General features: G+C 31.8%; 5 protein-coding genes across 11 annotated transcripts; 4 read left to right on the top strand and 1 right to left on the bottom strand.

Moving 5' to 3' along the window:
• Positions 1 to 32: 32 nt before the first annotated feature.
• Positions 33 to 1,115, top strand: LOC124424578 (cytochrome b-c1 complex subunit 7). 2 transcript variants are annotated; one of them, XM_046963849.1, is made up of 4 exons: positions 33 to 192; positions 305 to 355; positions 512 to 681; positions 888 to 1,115. In XM_046963849.1, exons 1-4 carry the CDS (start codon positions 162 to 164, stop codon positions 963 to 965), a joined length of 330 nt encoding a protein of 109 aa, XP_046819805.1. In that variant the 5' UTR covers positions 33 to 161; the 3' UTR covers positions 966 to 1,115. The 2 variants fall into 2 exon arrangements, with proteins under 2 accessions (XP_046819805.1, XP_046819806.1); XM_046963850.1 differs by having other exon boundaries at positions 47 to 188.
• Positions 1,116 to 1,609: 494 nt separating this feature from the next.
• Positions 1,610 to 4,910, top strand: LOC124424568 (sodium-dependent phosphate transporter 2). 2 transcript variants are annotated; one of them, XM_046963825.1, is made up of 6 exons: positions 1,610 to 1,855; positions 2,405 to 3,158; positions 3,279 to 3,485; positions 3,568 to 3,778; positions 3,853 to 4,484; positions 4,585 to 4,910. In XM_046963825.1, the coding sequence occupies exons 2-6, from the start codon at positions 2,955 to 2,957 to the stop codon at positions 4,813 to 4,815; spliced, it is 1,485 nt and encodes a 494-aa protein (XP_046819781.1). In that variant the 5' UTR covers positions 1,610 to 1,855; positions 2,405 to 2,954; the 3' UTR covers positions 4,816 to 4,910. The 2 variants fall into 2 exon arrangements, with proteins under 2 accessions (XP_046819781.1, XP_046819782.1); XM_046963826.1 differs by lacking the exon at positions 1,610 to 1,855 and adding an exon at positions 1,863 to 2,224.
• Positions 4,911 to 5,093: 183 nt separating this feature from the next.
• Positions 5,094 to 8,627, top strand: LOC124424555 (EF-hand domain-containing protein 1-like). Its single transcript, XM_046963789.1, is given in 5 exon segments — positions 5,094 to 5,337; positions 5,340 to 5,511; positions 5,645 to 5,967; positions 6,095 to 6,543; positions 6,615 to 8,627. Coding segments are annotated over 5 exon segments (1,839 nt in total). The 5' UTR covers positions 5,094 to 5,231; the 3' UTR covers positions 7,404 to 8,627.
• Positions 7,760 to 13,434, bottom strand: LOC124424553 (YTH domain-containing family protein 3-like). The gene is made up of 5 exons (XM_046963788.1): positions 13,298 to 13,434; positions 12,559 to 12,646; positions 12,431 to 12,458; positions 9,523 to 11,336; positions 7,760 to 9,443 (listed from the first exon to the last, which is right to left on the bottom strand). Exons 2-5 carry the CDS (start codon positions 12,592 to 12,594, stop codon positions 9,396 to 9,398), a joined length of 1,926 nt encoding a protein of 641 aa, XP_046819744.1. The 5' UTR covers positions 12,595 to 12,646; positions 13,298 to 13,434; the 3' UTR covers positions 7,760 to 9,395.
• On the top strand, positions 13,209 to 19,630 carry LOC124424552 (protein Aster-B-like). Of its 5 annotated transcripts, none has more exons than XM_046963784.1 (14): positions 13,209 to 13,226; positions 14,297 to 14,579; positions 14,673 to 14,868; positions 15,762 to 16,042; positions 16,472 to 16,624; positions 16,702 to 16,873; positions 16,965 to 17,123; positions 17,311 to 17,432; positions 17,557 to 17,749; positions 17,831 to 18,064; positions 18,188 to 18,341; positions 18,691 to 18,811; positions 18,913 to 19,088; positions 19,200 to 19,630. In XM_046963784.1, coding segments are annotated over exons 1-13 (2,202 nt in total). In that variant the 5' UTR covers positions 13,209 to 13,224; the 3' UTR covers positions 19,045 to 19,088; positions 19,200 to 19,630. The 5 variants fall into 5 exon arrangements, with proteins under 5 accessions (XP_046819740.1, XP_046819742.1, XP_046819743.1 ...); XM_046963786.1 differs by lacking the exon at positions 13,209 to 13,226 and adding an exon at positions 13,567 to 13,696; XM_046963785.1 differs by lacking the exon at positions 13,209 to 13,226 and adding an exon at positions 13,590 to 13,876.
• Positions 19,631 to 19,773: the final 143 nt, after the last annotated feature.

Below are 19,773 nucleotides of genomic sequence, written 5' to 3'. Positions count from 1 at the left end.
ACTAATAAGGTCTATGGATGTAAACATTAAAACTTTGAAAATATAACACGAAGTGGCGCTTCGATCGGTGTCAAGCCTATTTTAAGGTGGTTCAATAGTTCTGTTTCTTTGAAAAAGTATTGTTATCCCAGATCAGATTTTACGACTTTAAACGTACGAAAATGCTAATTAACTTACTTAGTAAATACGTAAGTAAGTAATCATGCTTTTTTTTTTCTTAGGAACATTGCAATTATAAATACTGTTACTTCTTTTTGGAAAAGAAAAGATTATATAATAACATGCACCCTGTCATCTGTTCTAGCACCATCGCTACAAAAATGGATGTATAATACATCTGGTTTTAATAAATACGGTAAAAAATGTTAATCGATGTGTTAATCGATATATATGTATATATGTATGTATGTATGTATGTATATATATATATATATATATATTTGCATAGACACATACACACATATGTGCATGGGTCATAGATGTGTCTGAAACAATATTTAAACAATTATAGGATTAATGCGCGATGATGTACGTAGCGAACTGGATCCGGATGTACAAGAAGCATTAAGAAGACTTCCACTACATATAAGAGATGAACGTAATTTTCGCTTAGTAAGAGCCCTTCAGTTGGATGCTCAGAAAAGAATTCTACCTAAAGAACAATGGACTAAATTCGAAGAGGTACATGTTTTAATCTGTTAAATATTGTAAAAAAAATTATTAAAAATGATTTATTTTTGCCAACTCTATCGAGTCATTTGTATGTTTAACATATATGAGTTGTGTGCTGTTACATAATTATTGTATTATAAAATTTCTTCTCTCTAAATAAGATTTATAGTAAACATATTTTATTGTTGTTACTTAATTTGTTATTATTTTTACAGGATGTATTATATCTTACCCCATTAGTAGATGAAGTTGTTAAAGAACGAGAAGAAAAAGAGAGATGGAATCTTGAATAAAACTTGATTGAATCTATTAGCAATTAGTTGTATACTTTACAGCACACTGATACTTGTGTCATTTAACATGAAGAATGTGTTTATAAAACTTATAAATAATGTATAAATTATATATAAATATATTAAATGAAATATAGTATATCTATATAATTTGTTTTAGCTGTCTATTAAAATAAACAATTTGTTTTGTTTCTATACAAATTATTAACCACGTCTTTTATATAAAATGAAAAATTCCTTTAGATGTTCCCCATTATTTGTGTATATATATATATATATGTATCGCACGCGCACGATTCAATTTATCAAGATACATAGAAGTAAATAAATTATTTCATATAATTTCGACATAATGAAAGTAATTGTAAGATTGTTATGAAAACGTTTGGATTAGTAAAGATCTTTGCTGTATTTATAACGGTTAACGACAATTATGCTTGGCATACCGGTATATTTAACATCCTTTATGCAACCTTAAACGAGTCATTTCCTAGCGCATATAAATCATAGACAAATCGATGAGATGTCAGAGTAATGGTAAAATAGAAAAATGACGAAGCAAAATAAAAATATAAAAATATATAAATAAGATGTAATATTTATAAAATGTTAGTAAAATAAATCAATCTATAACGTCTATAAAGGAGTTTCGTGGGTAAATACTGGATCAATATCTCATTCCCTCTCCCTTTGAGGGGGATGCGGCACAAGTATCTCCGGTTGTGAAAGACTTATATATTGGTTCGCGAATTTGACGAGCATTTTTATTCGCGATATCTTTCGCATTTTATTAACTTAAATTGAAATATTGACAAGATATCACGTTGACAACGACCACTAATGATCGCATCGAATCGTATCGCTTTACGAAAAGTGCTCAGTTATAAAAGGTAGGAGATTTAGATAGACGTTCGAAGGGCAATAGAAAACATGATGGCAACGGAGAGACAAGATCTGTAAAAGGACAGACACGCGTTATCGACTAAAAACCTTCGAAATCTTTGCCGTCAACGAACTTATTCCGTTCTCGCTATTTGATTATCATTAAGACGTAACCAAATCCAATTTTTCTGACATTACATCCAATGATTTTTCTTGAAACAACTTATTTTTTCTTTTAAAGTAAAATATTCTTTACTTATATTTTCTTTTTTATCGATTTATTAATCGGAAACACGAAAATTGATCGCGATGTAGGAGAATAAAAAATAAGAAGTGCAAAGTGCAAAAAGGAATCTTCCAATCTATGCCTTACTCCTGTAAGAAATTTGACAAAATTACAATTTTGCTTGTAGAACATTTCTATGAGATCAATTAAAGTTGCAAATTGAGGTGTAAACATAATATTGCTTCAAAAAATATTTTTAATATAACGTTTGAAATTTTATTGCAAATAAATGTTTAATATTATATAATTCTTCTGAATATCTCTTTTTCAGATGTGGTCACTGCAAAAACTGGCATGCATTTGTGAAAGGAAGATGCTGACAAAGAATAATTCCAAAACTGAACATTATAATTGTGACCCAAGCAAAACTGGCAAATATATAAGGGTTATTAAACATCAATAATTTTATTGCTAAAACAATTATAGGCTAACGAGCAATAAAGTCATGCCGTTAGGTAAAACAGGTGCTGTATCGAAATACTACCTCTGTTGTATGTACAAAAATATAAACACATAATTGATTGTGTTAGAAACAAAATAAAAAATATAAATATACACTTAAGTGTATATACAAAGATATATATTCTGGTGATTAATATTTACATATACTAATATATAATACTCTTCAATGAATTTGAATTACTATTGAAGAGCTTTTTCTTGATATATGTTCATTCGTTTGATATCCATTGTTATGCAAATATTAAGGAAAACAAGTTGATTGCGCCTATTAACTTTAAGACAGACATATATAACGCCAAAAAAAAAATACTCATCGCACTGTCAAAGCTCAAATAGCACTGTTTATTAATAACATAAATATGAGCATACCATACGATGAAAATCTCATTTGGATACTAATAGTTGGGTTCATAGTAGCATTTGCCCTAGCATTTGGCATAGGTGCCAATGATGTTGCAAACAGTTTTGGGACAAGCGTGGGTGCCGGGGTCCTTACAATTTTTCAAGCTTGCATCTTGGCAACTTTCTTCGAAATTGCTGGTGCTGTACTGATAGGATATAAGGTATACTCTAATAGTGAGAGAGAGAGAGAGAGAGAGAGAGAGAAAAGGAGAGATCCAGAGATTATGCATAGTAAATATTTAGTTTCCCAACAAATTTGCTTATCGTTTTTCTATTGTTAGGTCTCTGATACAATGCGTAAGGGTATACTAGATGTCACATTATACGAAAACCATGAAAAAGAATTAATGATAGGAGCACTTTCTAGTCTAGCTGGATCTGGAATCTGGTTATTGCTTGCAACGGCATTACGACTTCCAATTTCTGGTACACATTCTATTGTTGGAGCTACCGTAGGATTTTCTCTTGTTTGCAGGGGTACAGCAGGGGTCTGTAACACTTTTAATTTATTTAATAATAAATGATTTATTGATAATAATTAATAGTTAATAATTGCATTAAAATTTACAGGTAAAATGGATTGCCCTAATAAATATAGCAGCATCCTGGTTTGCAAGCCCCTTACTCAGCGGAATCGTATCCGCTGTTATCTTCTGGCTCATAAGAAAATTTGTATTAAGGTCTAGCAAACCTTTTGAACAGGGACTTCGTATACTTCCTTTAGCATATGGCCTCACTATCGCTGTCAATGTCATGTCAGTTGCACATGATGGACCTAAATGTGTGTGATTATATTTTACCTATGTTTACATAATATTACAGGAAGAAACAATAATATTTTTTTATTCCACACAGTGTTGATGTTGGACAGAATGCCATGGTGGGGTAGCTTGACGGCTGCATTGACTTTAGGATTATTTTCAGGAATTATTGTTTATTTATTTGTTGTACCGTGGCAAAGAAAAAGGATAATTTTATCTGGCCCTGGTGGTGAAAAAAAGACGGCCTTGTGTACGTGCGATAAAAGAGAAACAACAGCTATGTCTATAATTTCGGAAAATCCATGTAGTAGTAATAGCGACACAAAAGAAGTTGCTGCACCAAAGTTACGCGGTAATAGTAGTGCTAGTCCACTTTTAATAGTAGGTGGTTCTAATGCCGAAGAAAGTCAAGCAGAGAACGATAAGAAAGACGAAGAACAACCAGAAGTGTCAAAGTTATTTTCATTTCTACAAGTATTAACAGCTGGTTTTGGTAGTTTCGCACATGGTGGTAATGATGTTAGCAATGCTATTGGTCCTCTCATAGCATTATGGTCAATATATGCAGAAGGTTCTGCAAAACAAGAAGCTGATACACCAATATTAATACTACTTTATGGTGGATTAGGTATCTCTGCTGGCTTATGGATATGGGGACGTAGAGTAATTCGTACATTAGGACAAGATTTAGCACGTATAACACCTACTACAGGCTTCACTATAGAGGTAAATAATTGATAAGCTTATGTTACAATTAATATAACTTATATATACTTGGGAATATATCACATAAAAACGTATATTATTTATATTTTCGATATTCTAGGTAGGAGCCGCAGTGACAGTTTTGTTGGCAAGTAAGGCTGGTTTACCTGTGTCAACGACTCATTGCAAAGTAGGATCGGTGGTATGTGTTGGATGGGCATCGCGTGGTGGTGAGGGTGTTTCTTGGAAACTGTTCAGAAATATTGCTTTTGCATGGTTGATAACTGTACCAGTGGCTGGTTGCCTATCTGCAGGCTGTATGGCTATTTTTAAAGAAGTTCTTACTTTATGATTTTATTATTTGAATAATTTCAGATGATTTAGGGAAGCCATTCAATAATAAAACTGCTGTGAATAAATCATGCAGAAATAAATAATTGAACACCATTTTTCTGAGTCTAAATTATTCACAACCTACAGAAATGTGATTATAAAAAATAAAATGCGATTATGCATTATCGAATCGCGAAAATCAAAGTTGTTTGATGTTATTAGATCAATAGAAAATCGCGTTGTTATAGCAACATATATATATATATATATATATATATATATATATATATATATATATATATATATATATATATATATATAGGCATCTCTTTAGAAAAGTGAATTTCTCCAGTATTAAAGAAGTTCTATTACATAAAATACTAACAGTAATCTTCGGCCGTCTTTTTATCTCCGTATATATTTTTAATTTTTAATATGGAAGGCTTACCTCTCATACCCGGCTATAGTTTTCGTGATCCAAGTGTAAGTTTCTCCAAATTTTCTTTTGCTAAATGTGACGAGGCGCAATCGTTATTTTCTAATACAACAATATAATGATGTGTTTAATATTCCTAAAGATACAAGATTACAGGCTCAAGCACAGATTTGACTTTTCAAATGGTTTTCGAGTGTTAAGCGATAGTAAATTCGGTATTGGAGGAAGACCTATCGATGTTGCATCTCTTGCCTATATGGAGGAGAAAGATCCCATACAGTAAGTTATTAGAAGATCATCATCAAGAAATTTCAAGCTTTACCAATTCTTAGGAAAAAATACAAAGTCTGCCGTAAGTTTCATTAACTTCTTAACATTAATTCAATTATGATGATTGATATATTAAACTTAGATACGATCCATCGTTAACGTATGGTCGCGTACGTGATTACGGATATCAACAATTTGTACCACATTACGCATTGTTCGCGCAAAAGTGTCTTCGTTTTAAGGCTTTTTTTCGTCAAGGAGTTTTTCATTCTCCGAACGAACATTTTCGTATACGTCATGTATACATTATATATTTCTTAGAGGACGATACTTTATGCGTAACGGAGCCTTCTATAGAAAATGCTGGCTTTTCGCAAGGTAAACTTGTGAAGCGTAATAGAGTTGCGAAAACCATCAATGGCGATTATTTCCACTGGAAAGATCTTAATGTTGGTAAAGATATATGTAAGTCTAAGCCATTTTAATGAATTTTCCTAAATTAATATTCAATCGACAGTATTATAGTTTATCATTTTTAGACTGATATACACTTCTTTATACCTTTATAATTACACTTTTACATTACTTACAGGCATCCACGGGATAGTTTATCATATTATTGATTGTGATCTATTTACGAGAGAATTTTTGAGCAGTCAGGGTATAGATGTGGGAGATAAAGAAGACACGCCCATAGATCCGTACATAGAAGATCGTAAAATGAAAGTTAAAGCTACGGCATGCGTTACTCGAATGCCCGATGATACAAGGCGACGTTTTTTAGAATATGATAGAATGATTTTATCATTCAACGCCAAATGGAATGACGATTTTTATCAAATAATGTATTTCTTGATGGACGATACCATAGCTATACGCGAGGTTCATAAACCAAACGATGGAAAGGATCCTGTAACAATGCTTTTAAAGAAAGTAAAAGTACCAAAAAATTGGAAATACCTTCCATCGTCCTATCCAGGGATATACATGGAATACGGTGATCCCGAGATAATAGAGTATTATACGCCAAAGGATTTCAAGGTAAGCAAGTAATTTTACATTCTTTAAAGCATAATGATTTAAATTGAATCGATATCCTTCTTATATATTAGATAGGTGAGACTGTATATATATTTGGGAGACAATTTCTTTTATACGATTGTGACCTTTTTACCAGAAAATATTATTCGGAAGTACTGAGGATAATTCAGCCAAACAATATTCCTATTGATCCACCTAATGACCGTATAAAGCTATTGTCTGAATTTAAAGTACCTCCGCATATCAAATTTGGAACCCCCGAGGACACATACGCTAGCTGTTTATCCTTTAGAGTTAAACCACCTAAAAAGGATGTTATACGACAATTATCTAATTTCCCTCGAAAATTACGTTATTCCATGAAGATGGATAACGTACATCCTGAAGATCAAGATCGTGACTTCATTTTAGAATACAATTTAAGCGAAGGTACCGTGCTAATACAAGAGCTCGAAAAGCGCAATTCTGGTCGTCGCGAAGGATGCTTCTTGAAAGCAATGCTCGTTACAAAACCTGGAACTGATAGAGATAATCCATTATATTACACGCCGCAAGACTTTTTTATTGGAGCCCAAATTAATATTTTTAATCATTACTTTACTATAAACGGCGCTGATCTATTTGTATATCGTTATATGGAGGCAAATCCTGAAAAGTTTTGTCAGCAGATACGTGATAATATGCGCAATTATTTTGCACAGCAACAACTACTTCAAAATGATATAATGATAGAAACAAAGAAAATACAGCAGAGACAACACGACGCGGACATCTTTGGTGAAAAAGAAATGGAGAATGAAGTTCCTACAAATTCTCAAATTTGTCAGGATGTTCAAGGAACAACAAAAGAAATTTTGTAAAACACAAAATGAGATCTTCCGTCACTGCCTTAATTTAGTTATAACAAATTCATTAAATATTTATATTTTTTTTTTTTTTCTTTTTTTTATCTATCACAGAGAATACAGAGAAATTTGTATTTGCCAATGGTAAAACAGAATCAAATATTTAGAATTAAGCAACAAATGTAACTAACATTCATGCACTCTATTTAAATATTATTATCAAAATTATTTAACTTACTACAATCCCATGATCCTTAGAATATATTAATAACTTTCTCTGAAAATGTATAAAGTAGAAAAAAAAAAAAAAAAAAACTAAAAAGGAATATTTCTTTGACATTAACAAGTGGATCCAACTCAAGATCGTAATATTACTGATACTGTGTGTATTTATATATTGCAGAAGGTAAATAATAATTATTGATTATTGCAAATGTGTTATCACTTTTGCATAAACTATGAATTATAAAAGTCACTTTAGTCTATACAAATGTTATTGTTTGGTAAAGGGAAATAGCTTACAACGATGTAATATAAGTTGTTTAGATGTAAATAAACTGAAGCAGAAATCTAATGATACTATTTTAGACAACCGTCAGATATTACCGAGAATTTAATTAGCCAGTTTTTAATTAACCAATAACCACAAGTAAAGCTATAACGAAAGATAGGAAGGAATCGTTCCTTTTTAAATATATTTTTTTACATTGTAAGTTTGTATATATATATGTGTGTGTGTATGAGAGTGTGTGTGTGTGTGTGTGCGCGCGCGTATGTGTGTGTATATACACACTCATATGTATATGTATATATATATATATATATATATATATATATATATATATATATATATGTATATATATATATTAGTTGCCTAAAATATTGATTTACTACTTGCACTTGCAGATTGTAAAATTGATAGATAATATAGATTACTGTTCTCTAAAATACGCAGCACTTTCATCAAAAGCATTGTTTTAGATAGAGATGATCTAGACATAATAATCTAAGCCTAATAGAAAAATGCAAAATAAATCTGTTCCATTGTAGAAATAATTCTAATTTGCAAGATATATTTTTTTATCCATTGTAGAGATTATACTATACCACAAGAGAAATTATAGTAACATATTTAACAATAAGAATCTTGCTTCGTGAAATACATGTCACATTGTAAAATAATAATCATCAATATTATCGTTTAAGTTACAACAAAGTAACTGCACAATATTGTTACCCCTTCCTCCTCCTCCATCTCCTCTTCCTCGCTCCCTTATTTTTCCTTGTATATCTCGAACCATTTTCGCAGTCCATGGTTAATAGAGTAATAGATGAATCAAAACAATCAGTTGATAATAACTATAGCTATCATTCAATGGTCAAGCATAATGATTATAAACAGAACATTGAATAAGCTCCTGCATCCCTTTAACAAAGAAAGGAAAGCCCTCTCAGTTGCAGGCACCAGATTATATGTCCACTGACGTTTAGAACATTGATTAATTTAAATGACACTTGATATAATATTGTTCTCGCGTAGATTTTTTACATTTTCAACAAAAGTTTAAGCATTTTACAAGAATTAGTCCATGTATTACAGTTTTTTTCCTTCTGTTCCATATCCTGTGTTTTTTTCCTTTCATTTTTATTAATTTGTACGTTTAAGAAACACCTTTCGACGAATAACACGCAACACCACACTAGATACTTATTACCGTCATCAAGTTTACCCAATATCCTTTGAGACTGAATTATCTTCTTCTTCGTAATATTTATTATTACATAATATTTATTACGCTAACGCGACGCTAATTATCATATGTATTATTAATCATTTAATAAAAGAAAGTGGCCTCGGAATGGAGAGTGAGTTCCATGATGGAAAGACAAGGCCCATTTCAAATCCTGAAAAGCGAACGTATGGAGTAAGATGATAATTAGCCGCAGCGTTCTTCCTTTACATTCATTTATCTTGCCAATAATAATAGCTTTCAGCTGTATTCATTGCTACTGACGAGAAACTCCTCTGCCTCTACCACGGCCACCATCTCGATCCTAAAAATAACGGGGAGGAAGAGATAAGAGTATGTTATCTATCTTTTATGAATGACCATTGTTTAAAATCAATCCTTACCTTGCGTTGATGTTGATGAAGATGATGTTGAGAGTGTTGATGATGATCTCGTGACAAATCTCCAGGATGTCCTCTATTTCTATGGTTGGAAGAAGGATGATGATGTTGCATAGAATTCAAAGGTGCCTTGCGTTGATCTTCTTCTGCTTGTCTTCTTTCGTAATGTCCAAAATCATCAAAAATACTAGTAGAATGACGATAAGTATGCAATATACGCAGAACTGTTACACCTTTCGCATGAGGAACTTCTTGTGCATCCCTCGAATTGGTTACTGGCTTATACTCATTATTCTCTAATTTAATATGTCGTAATTCCCCATTAGGGACATCTTTGACATAAATCCAACGAACTCTAAATTGTCCCTTCCATTTGTCTTGAGACCAAACAGAGCTGTTACTTTGATAATCGACAGGAGAAACCATTTGAGCCATTCCACAGAAGTGGCCAGATCCATTAACAGAAAAAAAAAGATACAAAGGTGCACCTTCGCGGCTAGCTTCTCTATATGCCTGATCCAGTCTTTTGTTTCCATGTTCCGTACTACACCAAATTTCATATTTAATGGATCTATGAATATCATCTTCTGAATAAGATTTAATTACAAAAAACCTAGCTCCAGGTGCAGTCTGATCAAATTCTACCGGATTATAATCATTTTTCACTTTGAGTTCGTCCAAAACAGGATGAGATTGTGTTTGCACAAGCTGTTGTTGTTGCTGTGACTGTTGTGACTGTTGTGATTGCTGTTGCTGTTGCTGCTGCTGTTGCTGCTGCTGTTGCTGTTGTTGTTGCTGTTGCTGCTGCTGCTGTTGAGTTTGATGCTGCTGATGTTGATGTTGCTGGTGTTGCTGATGTTGCTGATGTTGCTGATGTTGTTGATGTTGTTGGTGCTGTGAATGTTGCGGGTGTTGCGATTGGGTTGGCATATGGATCTGTGATTGGGGAAGTGGCGGAGGAGTTGTTGGTTGCCTGTTCCAGCAAGGCGGAGGAGGTGGTCTCTGTCTTTGCACGGGTGGTGGAGGTGGCGGAACCGGTGGTTGCACTTGCGGCGGCGGTGGTGCGGTTGGAGGAGGAGGAGCAGATGATTTTCCTTCGCCCCATGTTCCTATATCCATATTGTGTTTTCCTGGTACAATGGGCGGTGGTGGCATTCCAGCTTTCTTTTTCATTCCTTGAGACGATGAAAGTGGAGGAACTGGTTTAGCAGGTTGACTTGCAACACTTGCCCAAGTGACTTTTCTTGGCTCCTTTGCTTCTGATTTTATCTGCTGATTAGATGTTGTTTGTTGATCTTGTCTTGGAACCTCCCCACTTCCAATCGATAAGCTTTGTACACTTTGTTCAATAGTCTTAATAGCAGCGCTACTTGGTGTTGGATAACTCTCATTTCCCCTTGGTGCTTGATAATAATCTTCGTAGCGAGTTTTTCTAGGTGTGCTCCAAGCACTAAAATCACCATTTCCATGGAAATAATTGAAGGCAGGTTGACCAAATGTACTAAAACCACCACCAGCACTCGCGGAGAACATTCCATCCATACCATATGCATCATGACTTATTTGGCCTCCATATCCAGAGAGAAATGCAACTGGATCTGTTCCATTTGACCAGGTACCATCCCCAGCACCAAACGCTTGGTAAGGAAATGACGTGCTCGCATAGTATTGATTGTAAGGATCACCAGTACTAATTGGATAACTCGAATGATGTTGCGTATTGTTACTTCCTCTCCATGAATCAAATCCAGTATCTTCTCCAGCAGCATGTTCTGATTGTTGTTGCTGTTGCTGATGTTCTTTGGGACCATTGCTTACTAGAGAACATATTGTTATAAATTAACTTGATAAGAATGTCTCCAAAATATTACTATTGAATCGTATAATTCTTAATAATTTAAATACAGGCCACGATATATTTTATACTGACAGCTATGATATTGAGAATACATATGTGTTAAAAATAACATTAATACAGTATAGAAAATGTCAATATACTTATCAAAGCAATTATATTATCTCTCAAGTGCAGATGAGTGCATAGATATGATATTGTTTGTTTCTAAATCAAAGGTAACAAAATTATTTATAATAAAAGTAGCCTTCTGAGTGAATGAAATTATAATGTTCTTAAATTACATTGAAAAATAGATACGTAAGAATGTGTAAACAATTTGAAATGCCATACTCTATGATCTCTCTTATATTTTATTAACTAATATTATATATATATATATATATATATATATATATATATATATATATATATATATATAATAAAGCAAAAGGAAGGATTTATTTTCACTCTCCTCAATGAATACACAGTTTAAAATATATAAACATACACGGATATTAAATAATTACAAATAAAGCACAAAATTGTAACATCTACTTATAACATAAGATTAAAACTTGAAAGGTATCTGTATAAATAATATACTTTTTCAAGGATATATATGCGTATTTATCATGCAATTTATTAGTTATTAGCTTTCTCTCACACGTTATTTATTGGACTACTTAAATTGAAGGAAGCGGAGAACATGCAGATTATATCAAATTCTAGAACCATTTTCTTTTCCATTTTTTTCTTATTTTTATATATTTTCTTTTCCGAATATATGCCTATTCTAGATAATTTAATGTCCTATCTAATGAAAAATTAAACAATATGAATATACAGATTTGTAAGATTTTAATGTACACATAATGCGTTGCATATACAATACAAATATTATGTATGTATACATAGATACGGTATACGTCCTTATACGTGTACACGACAGTGTCGCGCTCGCGTGCGCGCGCACACACATACATGCGTTAAAGGTAGATATAGTATAACTCGACATACACGCGCAAAAGTCAAAAGAGCGACGTAAAAAGTGTAATAACAATAAAAAGGTCTTACCTTGATTGTTGGTTTGCCCTTTCATCCGCTGCATTCCGTTGCATGAAAAAATATAGAAAATTTAGAATGGCTGCTTCAGTGAAAGGAATGTGCAGAGTAGCAGTGTGGTAGCAAGTCAACACACTGACCTGATTTGAGACAGCACCTGCCAATCCAGCTGACATAACCTGTCGTACGGTCCGTCTGCTCTTTACAGACGTCGAAACGACGGCAATGCTTTAAAAAAAGAATAGTTTTCAAATGCAACACCAGAATATTACATAGGACACCGCGAATACTTTCCTAGTATACGCGATCACTTCTTCAACTGTTCGAGTAGAGTTTCACGTAAATTACGAATTTTCACTAAACCTGAGACCTCCGCGCACTGCCCCCCAATGTTCTGCCGCGAGAGAGTCTCAGGAAAGACTCCTTTTTTATGCACAAAATCAGATAAATTTTCACCAAATTTTTAACTCTGAATGCTAACTACGTGACGTGCACTGACCTCTCGTATGTACTGACCGAATGAGTAACTGTCTAAAAATAAATGTCACTGACGCTTATCCTTTTTGACGATTTTCTCTTTAGGGAATTTTTAAAGATGAAATCTAACTGATTGTTTTATCGCTATATATATATATATATACAAAGACATATACATATGCACACACACACACACACACACACACACACACATATATACACGCACACACACATGCATACATATGATCCGTTTTTTTCATTTTTATTAAATGAATAGTTTTTTTTGGACTTTATAATATCATACAAGTAGACAAGATGGTAGCCTTGAAATGTAAGTTACGGAAAAGGACTGATTAATCAATTGTTGTTACAGTCTTGTTTATGTGATTGGTCGTCTCTTACCTGTTAGATAAATCTCAATAATTCCGATCGCAAGGCCGTAGTCGTTCTTTCGTTAATTCTTTGTTTCTTTCATCTTATCTATTGTAATGTTAATATTTGAGCTTAATAAAATCTACAATCGTTTTTAATTCACATGCATGTAACATACATACATATATAGATTGTAACAAGGTAGCGCCATATTAGCTGCCTTATATTAGTAAAATTATTTTTATAAGTACAAGTGGTAGCACTGAATACAGGTCTTGCTAGTCATGTCGCTGATAGATGGCGAGCATCAGTATGGCCGCTCAGTCGGAAGGAATTAATCGGTTGAGAATTTGTATTTAACTTGGCTTCTACGTTCGAATAAGAAAAAAAAGAACAGTGATTTATAGTGGCAATAGTATTTCAGAAATAGTATTTGTTTTTCTTTTTGAAACTCTAGACATCATTATTATTTATTATGAAATCTTTATAAACTCTTCAATACTCTTAGTAACAATGTCATATATCATTTAAAGTTGTTCGATGACAACTTATTTGCATTGACCGTGACAGCTTGCTTGCTTTGAAATATGTCTATTTTTACGGTGGCAGGTGATTCTTTTCTAAATGTCGAATAATTATTTTGTTTTTTAAATAAATATATGTTATATTTTCTTTTTTTGTAATCATTTCTACTGTACTTTAACACGAACGCTTTGTTTTGTGTAATTAATTTGCAATACTCTGGAGTTTCAATGGGTGGCATATTCTACAACTGAATTATTCGACAATGCTATTGTGTATATATTAAGCGCCATAAAGTGGAATTGATACAAAAATATCCTGTATCAAGCATGTATGTATTCTCATATGCAAGTTTTCTCAATGCATTATACTAACTCCATTTGATATGAGTTCTTTTTTGCTGTATCTCATTCTTAGCTATATCACTGACAACACAAACGATTCTATTTGTTTTTCTTTTTTTTCTTTGAGATAAAGCTTGACTTAAAAAAAAACTGTTTCTTATAGGAATAAATCAGTTGAAAATCTGTTAATGTCTAGTCATGATGTAATCAATAGTATAAACTCATCAAATTTGGGACATCAGAGTTGTGCAACAAATGTAGGGAATGGAATATCAACGGAGATACCTCAAGAAACAATAAATAGCGGAGGTGGTAGCCCTAAATCTAGTCCTAATTTATCTCCTCGGCCAAGTCCTAAAGCTCATTGCAGACGAGAATATATTAGATTAAATTCTGACTCGAGTAAAGAATCAATTCGTGCTAATAAATCAGACGATCAGTCACAGGTAATATTATGTTTCATATCGATGTTATGAGTTCCTCTATTTGCTTGTTCTAATAACATTAGAAATATCATTTAATTATTATTTTTTACTTAGGAAGCGATAAATAAGTCGTCCGATTCAGTCGATTATAGTAAGAGTTCTACGCATGAAGCTAAAAAGGAATCCAGGAATGGAGATCGAAACAAAAAGAAATCATGGTACCACGTGTTATATCCAACGTACAAATCTCGGTCCGAAGATTTTAAACGGATATTTAAAGATGTTCCAGATGATGAAAGATTAGTTGTAGGTAAGTAATTGAATTTTTCAAAAGAACATATATTTATATAAAAAAGGGATACAATAAAAGCAGGTCAATAGGGTTAGCAAAGTTCTAAAATATTTCTTACACTTTTTATAGCTTTAAGCGTTATTCATGCGAGATTATATCAATTGTAGAACCTTTATAGAAGAATCCTGAATCCACAAATCAGATTGTGATACATCTCTATCTATCATCTTTCTCCTTAGTAAGTTATCCCCTGCCACCTCATCTGACATTGCTTTTGTTGTTCAGATATGGCATTATTTCGTTATGTTTTAAGAGAAATAGATGTGATTAAAAGTTTTCTCTTTCTTTCTTTTTTTGTTTTTTTATTTCTCTTCATTTAAAAATTATACATTGTATAAACGTGCATCTGATTAATATTTTTAAGTATGAACTTTTGTAAGATCTTAATCCTAAAAATTTAGAAGAAAAGTTAATAGCTTATACCCATAACATGCCTTGGGGATTTATGTTGCAACATTATATTTGTTAAATTAGACAAATATTAGTACTCACGATACCATGTATATGCATTATATACATGGTATCGTGGTATAATTGCACAAAAAGAAAAATTTTCAAATATAATACGAAGTTCCAAGAAGAACAAATTATCTCTATTGATATTGTTACATAAAGTCCCCAATGTTCAATCAATTAATTAATATAACACTTTTAGTTGTTTTTTTAACTGTACAATTAAATATATTGATTTCTCTTAAATTAAATCAATTAATAATTGTTAATATACAAGTTTATAGTAAATGGATGCACATAAAACTATGCTATAAATTAGTTCTATTCCTTTGAAATGATTTCTTTATTTTCCTTATGAATTCTATGCTTGATTTTACATACACAAATGAAATTTTTAGATTATTCCTGTGCCCTACAACGCGAGATATTAGTGCATGGAAGGCTTTATGTCTCTCAAAACTACGTGTGCTTTTATGCCAATATTTTCATGTGGGAAACATTGGTATCTCTACGTTGGAAAGACGTTACATCTATTACCAAAGAAAAAACTGCGCTTGTGATTCCCAATGCCATCTTAATATGCACTGTTAGTGACAAATTTTTCTTGACTTCGTTCGGTGCGAGGGATAAGACATATTTGATGTTATTCCGTGTTTGGCAAAATGCTCTGATTGGTCAGGTAGGATCAATTTAATATTATAAAAGAAATCCTATAAAAAGTCTTTTAGTTTACATGTATTTACTCATAAAGTAGGTTCTACAATAATATTTATGTATTGGGTTGGCAACTAAGTGATTGCCGGATTTCAAATAATAAGGAAACGACAAAATCCGCAATCACTTAGTTGCCAACCCAATACTTATGCAAGTAACACCAATCCCTTACTATATTATATTATCTTGGTAGTAGAAGCAGAAAAGATTACTAGGAAAGATTGATATATTAGTTTTATCTTGATCTTATCTAAGTTAATTTTGAAATAATATCTAACATTGAATCATAAAGTTAATAATGATAAAATGTAATATATGCAAGGATTTATATTTGAACAGAAGCAAAATAAAATTAATTAGCAATTATTATTCTTTATTACATGTTTCCCTTTAGCCAATGAGTATGGCTGAAATGTGGCAACTTGTTCACACTAGTTATGGGGATGAATTAGGATTAACGTCCGACGATGAAGATTATGTACCACCATTAGCAGCTACAGACGAAGAGAAATTTTCAACGCGATTATCCGTGGAATCATTTTCTGAAGTAATATATTTAATATCAATTTTTTTATAACTCTATGAATTATATATATATTTATATCTCGTCTTTTAAAAACGTAGGCGGAAGGTGCAAGCATGGAAAATTCAACTTCCCCTATTGTAGAACCAATTAATGAAATAGAAGAGCAAATTGTATCTTTACCTCCACCTCCACCTCAACCTAGAACAGATCCAACTCTTGATCCAACTGATCTAAGCGATACGACAGAAAGTGAAGCTGAAAAGCATACCGGTAATGGCTATATCTATATTTATATTGTCTGTATGTTTTATTCTATTTTCTTTATTTATTGGCTATAACAACAACAACAAAAATGTTTTAGCAAAACTGAGCATTCGTGGAGGTATGAAATGTACTTCTCCGCACGAAGGTCGTGAACTCTATAAAACTATTTTCCCTATACACATTGACCAGTTGTTCACTTTATTGTTCACAAATTCAAAATTCTTTTTGGATTTTCACACTGCTCGCAAGACCACTGGTAATACAAACAATAAATTATGTTCCACAATTGAAAAAATAAAAATATTGTTATGTATTTTGTAATATATTTGTAATATTAGATTGATCAGACGAAAACTTTTAAGTTTAATTACTATCCGATTAATCTAATATACATTGCCTATATACTAAATTAAAGCCCAGATATGCTGGTTTCATTGCTTTAGATTTGGTACAATCTGCATGGACACAAAATGATCAGACTGGTCAAAAAATGAGGACGATTTCTATGACAGTATCATTAACTCAAACAATTGGCCCAAGGAGTTCTCAAGTTATGGAAACGCAGGTATAAAGTAAAAGAAAATTACTTTAATAAATAATTAGATTTTCCATTGATAAATTTCGATTGTATAAATTCGATCTTGAACTTCAAATAATGCCAAATCTGTCGTACTTCATCTTTCATTTAGATTATGTTGCCATGCAGCAGACCAGGTCATCTTTATTGCATCGATGTAGAATGCACAAATGCAGGTATCCCATATGCAGATTCTTTTAGTGTTTTAACTCATTATTGTATGAATAGCGTATCGGACAATGAAACGAGCCTGACAATATTTTCACAAATCAAATATAAGAAGAATGTTTGGTCTTTCGTGAAAAGTAAGTTTTATTTTTTTTTAAGAATCAATATTTATAATATTACATATATTTTTGTTTAATTTTTAAATCCGCTTGTGATAGGTATGATAGAAAAAAGTTGTTGGGCTGGACTCGATGATTATTTTAGTAGTATAATAAAAGCTTTGAATCTAGAATGTGAAGAAGGTATCGGAAGTGCAGGATTAAAAAGAAAAACACGTAGAAGAAGGCGAGCAACATGCGCAGGAAGTGCATTACAAAATCACTCGCCAGATAATATGTCTCCCAATCATCAATCTTTACCTACAGATTTGCCACATATACACAATAATAATGGTATTATGAAATACACAAGTATCTCTCTAGTGTTTTGTATTAGTAATCTAAGTAATGTAATGTAATGTAATGTAACGTAATGTAAAGAAAATATCCATTTGTTTATACTGATTAATTGTACAGGTGCCAGTACTAGAAGCGATGCAGGCATGATAGTTAGTTCAATGCTTCTAGTAGCTGTATTATGTCTGATGATAATCAATGGGTTATTGTATTACAAATTATGGGGCCTGGAAGAAGCTGCAGCTTACACAATAATGGATTTACATGTTCTTAAGTACGTAAAAATTGAGGTACTTTGTGAATCCTTAAATATATACATATATACATATATACATATATACATATATACATATATACATATATACATATATACATATATATATATATATATATATATATATATATATATATACACGTATATAAGCTTGTATTGTATTAGCTGATAGTAAGTTTGATACACAGTGCATACCTTATTAATATAACATTCATATACCTTGATAGATGATTTTGATGAATTTTTAATAAATGCTTTGTCAGATTATAATTTCCTTTTAAAATTCAAGATCAGTTTCGATAGTATTGCGAAGAATGTCTTTTATTTGAAATATTTTTCGTATCTATAGGAACACCCCAAAGACTGAAGAAGATTGGATAAATTTGTTACAGCAACAAGAAAGTTTGCATAATGTAGAGGTACGAAAATGGCAACGAGTTTTACACACTGCTGCACAATTACTTAGACAAGTAAGTCATATACTTTCATTGAATATTATACTTTTTTTTTCAAGATAATATTCCTTAGATTATTGATTTATTGATAAAAATATTGTTATTTTGTTTTGAAGACTGAAGAATCTTTAACGGAATTGCAAATGAGCATTCATCCTACTGCAACAGAAAAGATGTTTTCAGTGTTAAAACCAACTTTAAAGAATATGAATACCCGCACAGAACAACAAAGTAAATCTGAATTATAAATCCAATTTATTGGAATAATGTTAGACTCCTCTGTTAGTTCAAGGTATATTAATTGATAACAAAACTTTCCATCTATGAATATATGATTTTACAAACGTTACTTATGTGTTACACATCTACACGTATATATTTACAATATATTTTTCAATTTCAGGTTTGTTTTCTCATTAATGTTGATTCCACCATCAGTGATCTTGTGTATAGTTGAAGAAAGGGGAAAGAACTTACCGATACACTGTGATTATATTTAAAAATTCTCCAGCAGAATATATGGAATAATTTAGTGATAAATATTTAAACATTTACCATTTATATTTGGATTTAATGTTTTTCTTAGTGTTATTATATGTATGTATAATACATATAGTGTTAATATGTATCTATAATACTTTACACAAATTTGCTTTACACAAGAAAAAAAAGAAAAAAAAAAAAAAAAAAAAAAAAAAAATCAATTCTGTTATAAATGTGATAAAATAGATATATCTAGCGTAATGCATAACAAATGGATTATTATTTCAATATTACTTTGATTTACTGGTTAGGGCGGCATAGTTGATTAATTAAAAATAATTCATCAAATCATTCTCTGATTATGTTATTATGTAAAATTCTGTATAATAGTACCAAAGCGCATCCCTGATTTTATAATGGTTTTTTATACCGACGATAAGTACAGACGTAATTATTCTTCAACGATTTTAATGAATCAAGTCTCATTTTGAAGA

The sequence above is a fragment of the Vespa crabro genome, chromosome 6 (genome assembly GCF_910589235.1).
Source record: "Vespa crabro chromosome 6, iyVesCrab1.2, whole genome shotgun sequence".
Lineage (NCBI taxonomy): Eukaryota > Metazoa > Arthropoda > Insecta > Hymenoptera > Vespidae > Vespa > Vespa crabro.
This window is presented reverse-complemented; position numbering and strand designations above follow the sequence as displayed.

Coding starts and splice junctions, on each gene's coding strand:
- LOC124424578 (XM_046963849.1), top strand. CDS start 162: ATGCTAATTAACTTACTTAGTAAATACGTAA. Junction 193..304: donor CTTACTTAGTAAATACGTAA/GTAAGTAATCAT, acceptor CATCTGTTCTAG/CACCATCGCTACAAAAATGG. Junction 682..887: donor AATGGACTAAATTCGAAGAG/GTACATGTTTTA, acceptor TTATTTTTACAG/GATGTATTATATCTTACCCC.
- LOC124424568 (XM_046963825.1), top strand. CDS start 2,955: ATGAGCATACCATACGATGAAAATCTCATTTGGATACTAATAGTTGGG. Junction 3,486..3,567: donor TTTGCAGGGGTACAGCAGGG/GTCTGTAACACT, acceptor TAAAATTTACAG/GTAAAATGGATTGCCCTAAT. Junction 4,485..4,584: donor CTACAGGCTTCACTATAGAG/GTAAATAATTGA, acceptor TCGATATTCTAG/GTAGGAGCCGCAGTGACAGT.
- LOC124424553 (XM_046963788.1), bottom strand. CDS start 12,594: ATGTCAGCTGGATTGGCAGGTGCTGTCTCAAATCAG. Junction 12,459..12,558: donor CAGGTGCTGTCTCAAATCAG/GTCAGTGTGTTG, acceptor AACGGAATGCAG/CGGATGAAAGGGCAAACCAA. Junction 9,444..9,522: donor TTCATCAACATCAACGCAAG/GTAAGGATTGAT, acceptor CGTTATTTTTAG/GATCGAGATGGTGGCCGTGG.
- LOC124424552 (XM_046963784.1), top strand. Junction 18,065..18,187: donor ACATATACACAATAATAATG/GTATTATGAAAT, acceptor TTAATTGTACAG/GTGCCAGTACTAGAAGCGAT. Junction 18,342..18,690: donor ATGGATTTACATGTTCTTAA/GTACGTAAAAAT, acceptor TCGTATCTATAG/GAACACCCCAAAGACTGAAG.